The following is an 8986-nucleotide window of genomic DNA, read 5'->3' as shown; positions in this document are numbered from 1 at the left end:
TATGTTTAACATAACTAGTACATGTATATCGTGAGACCCAAAAATTATAAGTACCAGCCACAACTATACTGGTGTAATCAATATACAGAATAAAATATTCATACATGGGTTTCCTTGTAACTTTTAATTTGTCAAGAGAAACTAATCATCATCAAATAGGGCGGTGCCCTCCTCTTTTTTTTGTCATCCTCAATTGACATGATGGCACTACTAATGTGAAGCATCAAGTAGATAGAAGCAGTAGTGCAATGTGACTTTGCTGTGGCTCAATTTTTAGTCAAGCACACAAGATAAACCCCTACTCTTCTTGATAAGTGTGCTGGGTTGTTTTACGTGCAGAGCTTTGATGCCTGAGGTTTAGCCCCTGAAGATTACCCAGGTATTTATAGCATCTCCAGAGGCTAGTAAAATATTGCCAGCCAGCCACACCTACAATTTTCGGAGGGATCAATATTCAAATATATATTTTTTGTGGACCAAAATTACTCATCATCAAACTTGTGTGAATGGATCAAACAGTCCTTCTTGCACCAGATGATGAATAGGGCAGCACCCATCTCCATTTCTGTAGCCCCTGGGCCACACAACTTTTGTGCAATCACTTCAGCAGGGAGCTAGTCCACTGGTAGTGTTTTGAACTTACTACCGTACTCTTTCTCAAATGTTGAGTCCTAAGTTGAGAAAGCAACATGAGCCATTCTTAAAAAAAGTTTAAGTCTCCCGCTATGACCTGACTGGGGATCAAACTCAAGATCTACCAAGGCAAACACTCTAACCACTCAGCCATTGCACCGGTTATGTGTGTGAATAGAATAAAATAAACCCCTACGTTGGCATGATGTATCTGATGGTGATGCAGCCCTGCTGCTCGTGGATGGAGCTGTACTTGGCCAGGTGGTTCTCTTTGCACCCCGCCCAGCCCAGCAGTATAACAACAGGCTCCTTCTCGTCATCTGGAGTAAACAAACAAACAAACAAATAAACAAACATGTGGTTCTCTTTGCACCCCGCCCAGCCCAGCAGTATAACAACAGGCTCCTTCTCTTCATCTGGAGTAAACAAACAAACAAACAAAGAAATAAACAAACATGTGGTTCTCTTTGCACCCCCCCCCCTGTGCATTACGCAAATACAAGGAACACAATGACGCTTTGCTGTGAAAGACATGAATAATGTTACAGTTTTTTTCTTACGAATTATGGGAAATCAAAATAGGCTCTCTGTATAAATTCAAGTTTCTGGCATGGGCAACTCTTCAAGTGAAGATAATCACTGATAACCCATGTTAAAAACCTTGACACATCCAAGTCACTTTACTTTTACTTTAGCCAACAGACTGGGAAACTGTAAAACGCATTTACTGGCGGCTGTGCGAGAAAAAAAATCAAAGTCTCCCACAGCAAAAACTACTACTACGAGGAAATCGAATCACACTCAGGTACTTTTACAGCAGGTACCATGACTCAAAACAGGAAAGCTTGACGCTAAAACGTCGGCCTGACCCAGAAACATGACCGTGCGGACAGGTAACGGTAATGTCGGGCAGGTGTGGACAGGACAGGTGGGCGGGGGAGGTGCGACCTCTGCTTAGCTTGAACAGGTGCACCTACAAAACCCGCCGCTTTCCCGCGGAAAGAACGCTCCCAGCCTAGGATTTCCTGACTTCTGACCAGCTCTGAGATCTAGTGCAGAGTTTGAGGGGGTTAGAGGAGGTGGTTTTTCAGACGGTACCTGAGACAGCGGCCGGAGGGAAGGAGATGTCGTACTCCAAGTCTTCGTCCGCCATGATGCTGCTTTGTGTGGCGTCCGTGGATGGAACGGCGCACTCTGGGCACACAAAAGGGGTGATGTATAAAACTATTCATAGAAACAAATCAGTAAAAATGCGATAACAGTAATAAATCTTCATAGATAATAGATAAACTTATATACTTCATTCATTTACTGTTGTTAACTATGAGGAAATAACTTTTTCTTTAAACACAATTTTAAGATAGAACCCTCCATTTGATAATCGTTTCTTCTTAGTGTAAACCACCTCAGAACGTAGAGTTTAAAAGTTTACTTATCTTCAAATCAAAGTTATAACGACAGTCATGATACCTTAACATACTAATACTATTTATAAAAATTATTTTGTATAATCTTATGATGTTTTAGCCAAAACTGTTCAATTCATCAATGGCTTACTTTGACGTTTCCTTGCGGGATGCTAACCTATGACCTCGAAAGCGTTTCGGTAGCAACATGTAAACAGCCACACAAAAATACAATTTACTCTAAAATTTCACATTTGTGCCTAATATTTAGTAGTTTTTGTCACGAATTTGTGGAGAAAAGCACCAAGAAGTGTCCAACGGTAAGTTTAAGCCGTAGCCATCGGTTTTAATACGCTATTTTTCTTTCAGAAATTGTCAACTCTGAAAGATTCAGTTATTGGCTTCCATCTAGACGAGGGGATACCCATGATAGGTCTCTAAGAAACAAAGACAAACTCTCTCACTTCCGGTGTAGAACTGCTCGTTTCGCTAATAGCACATTACCGTACTGTGTAAAGCTCCTGAACCAAGACTAAGGGTAATTTGTGAATACTAGCGAATCTTTCTTTGTATAGTAACTGACCAGTTATTGTAAACGGTAGATGTTATGTTGTGACTCGATCATTTTAAAAGTGTTAACTTGAGTTAGAGGTTGAAGTACTGAGTGTGAAAAAACGACAATTCAGCCATTTGTAAATGTGCTGCAAGTGTTTTTAATGTCAATGGCAATAATAAACCATTCTCTCTCTTCCCGCCAACTTTTTTAACATTCAACTGCAGAGTACTCTCCAAGCAGAGGTTGAGTCGCCGAGATATAGTAGTAGTAGGGAAATTTCCCGGTAAGTTTTCCGCTTGGAAAGTACTGCAGACTGGTAGAGAGCCATAGGAAAGTCTCTATACCTATGTTAAATTGTTGAGTACCAGGATTTGCAGAAAAGTCATTTACAAAGCAGACAAAGCTATCTAAAAAGAGACCAGTTACAGCAAGGAGGTTGAAAAATCCCCTTTTCAACCTCCTTGGTTAATGTAGATCTTGAAATTTTCGCGGTGGTTTTATTTCTGTGATTGTCATTGCACCCTGACCACTCTCCTCTTTTTTGCAGACTCGAATGATAAGCACAAGGAATATGCGTTTCCGATGTACTAACTACTAGTATTGCTTCAGAACCCCACATCTTTAGACTTAGCATGAAACTTCTTGGTGTTGGTTACGTAAAGTTTAGTCTTTTCCACAGGGAGGGTCTTTTTAGCGAATGCCCACAAACGCCCACTCTAGAGAAGTCCGCGCTGCACGAATCTCATTTTTTTTGCTTGGAATATGTCCACGTTGTGCTCCCATGTATTAATCCTGAGTTTCAAGTCAATCCATTGACCCGAAGTGACATAAATCAAAGTTTTCGATTCTCGATGGTCTTTTTAGCGAACGCCCAGCAAAATGTCTTTTTAGCGAATGCCCACTATATCCACAAAAATATCGGCCGTCGCGCAACGACACCTAAACCTACCGCCACAAACATGTTCAAGATGGTGTCCCATTGATGTGTACGGAGTTTCCGTGCTTTACAAGCATTTTAAGTCCCTGTTTTTGGTCAAAATGTACGGCGACGATACTACCATACTTTAACTATAGCAATTCAAAATGGCGGGCACTAGTCATGTGACCTCCTTGCGGGACTGTTCTATAAGTATCGCGGGAGGGACTGTTGTAGCATAGCTTCTCATACAACCATTTTAGAGTGAATTCTGAACAAGATTTTCATTTCATAGTGCTATCATCTGACTGATATTTACAATGTGGTCTTTTTTTCTGTGCTATTATTACCCAGGTTTGAGGAACTTAGTGCAAATATGGATATTGATTCACCTCAGTGCCCAATTAATGTACAAAAGGCCCAGACACATTAGTGTTATAAACCTGAATAGGGGCAGGTAACCAATACTAGAAAAACATAACTATTTATTATTAACAATACTATTTACATTATAATAATAACTCTTCACCAAACTGGACTTTTCTTATCTTTATTTATCACAGAAACATTGTTACAATGAGGATTTGATTAGATGAGTATCTGTTACAGTGTGTACAAACTTATTTCAAATACAAAAATGTTTTTCGTTTCACTTCCTAAATATTTTTAAAGTATTGGAAGAAGTTGACACATAAACAATATTAATTGCATTATTTATGTGCAGTAAAATGTGACCACATGCTATCAATAGCCTAATAAAATGTTGGAACATGGCACAAGCGGGCTCCCCTTCTGAGTACAGAAAGGAAATGTTTTATAACATTAAGTTATGACGTAGAAAATTTCAATTGTAAAATGTACCTTTATTACCATTTACAAACAAATTGTTTTTTTCTCTTCTTAATAAATGACAACAATACAGGTAAGTAAGGTGTGTTTCCTTTTATAACAGGCCAGGTAAGACACCGTACAGGTAAGTAAGGTGTGTTTCCTTTTATAGCAGACCAGGTAAGACACCGTACAGTTGAGTAAGGTGTGTTTCCTTGACTACAGACCAGGTAAGACACCTTACAGGTGAGCAACGTGTATTTCCTTTCATTACAGACCAGGTAAGACACCGTACAGGTGAGTAACGTGTAGTTCCTTTGATTACAGACCAGGTAAGGCACCGTACAGGTGAGTAAGGTGTGTTTTCTTGACTACAGACTAGGTAAGACACCGTACAGGTGAGTAATGTGTATTTCCTTTGATTACAGACCAGGTAAGACACCGTACAGGTGAGTAAGGTATGTTTCCTTGACTACAGACTAGGTAAGACACCGTACAGGTGAGTAACGTGTATTTCCTTTGATTACAGACCAGGTAAGACACCATACAGGTGAGTAACGTGTATTTCCTTTGATCACAGACCAGGTAAGACACCATACAGGTGAGTAACGTGTATTTCCTTTCATTACAGACCAGGTAAGACACAGCACAGGTGAGTAAGGTGTGTTTCCTTTGTCTATAGACCAGATAGGGTATTACACAGGTGAGTAAGGTGTCTTTCCTTTGCCTATATACCATATAGGCCATTATACAGGTGAGTAAGGCGTCTTTCCTTTGCCTACAGACCAGATAGGGTATTATGCAGGTGAGTAAAGCAACTTTCCTTTGCCTGTAGACCAGATAGGGTATTATACAGGTAAGTTAGGTGTCTTTCCTTCGCCTATATACCAGATGGGGCATTATACAGGTAAGTAAGGTGTCTTTCCCTTGCCTATATACCAGATAGGCCATTATACAGGTGAGTAAGGTGTCTTTCCTTTGCCTATAGACCAGATAGGCCATTAAACAGGTGAGTAAGGTGTCTTTCCTTTGCCTATAGACCAGATAGGCCATTATACAGGTAAGTAAGATGTCTTTACTTTGCCTATAGACCAGACAGAGTATTATACAGGTGAGTAAAGCAACTTTCCTTTGCCTATATACTACCATATAGGCCATTATACAGGTGAGTAAAGCGTCTTTCCTTTGCCTATAGACCAGATAGGTATTAAACAGGTTAGTAAAGCAACTTACTTACCTGTATAATGCCCTATCTGGTCTATAGGCAAAGGAAAGACGCCTTACTCATCTGTGCGGTGTCTTACCTGGTCTGTAATCAAAGGAAACACACGTTACTCACCTGTACGGTGTCTTACCTGGTCTGTTATAAAATGAAACACACCTTACTTACCTGTATGGTGTCTTACCTGGCCTGTAGTCAAGGAAACACACCTTACTCACCTGTACGGCGTCTTACCTGGTCTGTAATCAAAGGAAATACACGTTACTCACCTGTACGGTGTCTTACCTGGTCTGTAATGAAAGGAAATACACGTTGCTCACCTGTAAGATGTCTTACCTAGTCTGTAGTCAAGGAAACACACCTTACTCACCTGTACGGTGTCTTACCTGGTCTGCTATAAAAGGAAACACACCTTACTTACCTGTACGGTGTCTTACCTGGCCTGTTATAAAAGGAAACACACCTTACTTACCTGTATTGTTGTCATTTATTAAGAAGAGAAAAAAACTATTTGTTTGTAAATGTTAATAAAGGTACATTTTACAATTGAAATTTTCTACGTCATAACTTAATGTTATAAAACATTTCCTTTCTGTACTCAGAAGGGGAGCCCGCTTGTGCCATGTTCCAACATTTTATTAGGCTATTGATAGCATGTGGTCACATTTTACTGCACATAAATAATGCAATTGATATTGTTTATGTGTCAACTTCTTCCAATACTTTAAAAATATTTAGGAAGTGAAACGAAATACATTTTTGTATTTGAAATAAATTTGTACACACTGTAACAGATACTCATCTAATCAAATCCTCATTGTAACAATGTTTCTGTGATGAATAAAGATAAGAATAGTCCAGTTTGGTGAAGAGTTATTATTATAATGTAAATAGTATTGTTAATAATAAATAGTTATGTTTTTCTAGTATTGGTTACCTGCCCCTATTCAGGTTTATAACACTAATGTGTCGGAGCCTTTTATACATTAATTGGGCACTGAGGTGAATCAATATCCAAATTTGCACTAAGTTCCTCAAACCTGGGTAATAATAGCACAGAAAAAATGACCACATTGTAAATATCAGTCAGATGATAGCACTATGAAATGAAAATCTTGTTCAGAATTCACTCTAAAATGGTTGTATGAGAAGCTATGCTACAACAGTCCCTCCCGCGATACTTATAGAACAGTCCCGCAAGGAGGTCACATGACTAGTGCCCGCCATTTTGAATTGCTATAGTTAAAGTATGGTAGTATCGTCGCCGTACATTTTGACCAAAAACAGGGACTTAAAATGCTTGTAAAGCACGGAAACTCCGTACACATCAATGGGACACCATCTTGAACATGTTTGTGGCGGTAGGTTTAGGTGTCGTTGCGCGACGGCCGATATTATTGTGGATATAGTGGGCATTCGCTAAAAAGACATTTTGCTGGGCGTTCGCTAAAAAGACCATCGAGAATCGAAAACTTTGATTTATGTCACTTCGGGTCAATGGATTGACTTGAAACTCAGGATTAATACATGGGAGCACAACGTGGACATATTCCAAGCAAAAAAAATGAGATTCGTGCAGCGCGGACTTCTCTAGAGTGGGCGTTTGTGGGCATTCGCTAAAAAGACCATGCGTTTTCCACAATCCTCGCACACATATCTGAATTTTCAGTAATTTTGTTCTAACATTAGCAATCGACACTTTTGGCGATCAAACACCCCTTTGCTCTTCTTATGGCTAAAGTGAGTACTTAGCAACTGTTTCTGTTATAAGGACCAGGGGCCCTGGTCCATCTGGTCTGTATAAGCACAATAGCAGGGCTCGAAATTCATTTTGGGAATAGGTGCACTGGTGCACCCAAACTAGAAAATTGGGTGCACCAAAATATTTTTGGGCGCACCACATAAAATAAAGTAGAATATCAGAATAACATAATTGCAAACCTACTAAATTAGTAATTTGAACGGAGCTCTTCAGAAATCGGAAGTACTATGACAGTCATTTTATATCTTTCTAACATACAGATGTCAAGAATGCGGTGTTTACTTCGTATACTGACATCTTAACATACATAAGCCTATCAAAATAGAAAAAAATTGGGTGCACAGCTCCAATTTTGGGCGCACCAGGGTGCACAAGACCCCAGTATTTCTAGCCCTGATCTGCTTCTCTCTTGCGCACCTGTTTCTCTCTTGCGCATCTGTTTCTCTCTTGCGCACCTGTTTCTCTCTTGCGCATCTGTTTCTCTCTTGCGCATCTGTTTCTCTCTTGCGCATCTGTTTCTCTCTTGCGCATCTGTTTCTCTCTTGCGCATCTGTTTCTCTCTTGCGCATCTGTTTCTCTCTTGCGCATCTGTTTCTCTCTTGTGCTTCTGTTTCTCTCTTGCGCATCTGTTTCTCTCTTGCACATCTGTTTCTCTCTTGCGCATCTGTTTCTCCCTTGCGCATCTGTTTCTCTCTTGCGCATCTGTTTCTCTCTTGCGCATCTGTTTCTCTCTTGCGCATCTGTTTCTCTCTTGCGCATCTGTTTCTTTCTTGCGCATCTGTTTCTCTCTTGGCATCTGTTTCTCTCTTGCGCACCTGCTTGTCTCTTGCGCATCTGTTTCTCTCTTGCGCATCAGTTTCTCTCTTGCGCATCTGTTTCTCTCTTGCGCATCTGTTTCTCTCTTGCGCATCTGTTTCTCTCTTGTGCTTCTGTTTCTCTCTTGCGCATCTGTTTCTCTCTTGCACATCTGTTTCTCTCTTGCGCATCTGTTTCTCCCTTGCGCATCTGTTTCTCTCTTGCGCATCTGTTTCTCTCTTGCGCACCTGTTTCTCTCTTGCGCACCTGCTTCTCTTTTGCGCATCTGTTTGTCTTTTGTGCACCTGTTTCTCTCTTGCGCACCTGTTTCTCTCTTGCGCACCTTTTTCTCTTTTGCGCACCTGTTTCTGTGTGGCGCACCTGCTTCTCTTTCGCGCATCTGTTTGTCTTTTGTGCACATGTTTCTCCCTTGTCCACCTGCTTCTCTCTTGCGCACCTGTTTCTCTGTAGCGCACCTATTTCTCTGTCGTGCACATGTTTCTGTCGAGCATCTCAGAGATCCTTTTAAGCGAATAAACAAGACCGACCCTCCGTGGTCAGTTCTGGAGCGTGAACCAACGTGTTCAGACATCACTGCGTCCTCTCTCTGAATAGCTAGTTAGCAGCTCGGCCTATACCTAACACTGTGTTCAGTACTAGTCTGAAATAAGATAAAGTCAGAGGACCAGCTAATTCCTAAATTCTGAAGTTATCCTCAATGTTTTCTGATTTTATCTATCTTTTGTGTCCCACATGTCCTTTCAGTATTATTGCTCTATGTATGATATGTGTACCTTGTGTTTTAAAAATCAATAAAAAGTTTAAAAAAAAAAAATTTCCTAAATTCTGTTTTTATTAATTTGATTGA

At 40.3% G+C, this 8986-nt stretch overlaps 1 protein-coding gene across 1 annotated transcript in view; it reads right to left on the bottom strand.

Moving 5' to 3' along the window:
• Positions 1 to 1886, bottom strand: part of LOC118432122 (transmembrane protein 53-A-like) — a 5427-nt gene extending 3541 nt beyond the window's left edge. The window contains exons 1-2 of the mRNA XM_035843647.1: positions 1732 to 1886; positions 830 to 953 (exon numbers count right to left, since the gene is read on the bottom strand). Coding sequence (XP_035699540.1) covers positions 830 to 953; positions 1732 to 1786 — 179 coding nt within the window. The 5' untranslated portion in view covers positions 1787 to 1886. The remainder of the gene's footprint in view (positions 1 to 829; positions 954 to 1731) is intronic.
• Between the last annotated feature and the right edge of the window lie 7100 nt (positions 1887 to 8986).

This window comes from Branchiostoma floridae, chromosome 15, assembly GCF_000003815.2.
Source record: "Branchiostoma floridae strain S238N-H82 chromosome 15, Bfl_VNyyK, whole genome shotgun sequence".
Lineage (NCBI taxonomy): Eukaryota > Metazoa > Chordata > Leptocardii > Amphioxiformes > Branchiostomatidae > Branchiostoma > Branchiostoma floridae.
The sequence above is the reverse complement of the archived record's forward strand: the minus strand, read 5'-3'. Positions and strand labels throughout refer to the sequence as shown.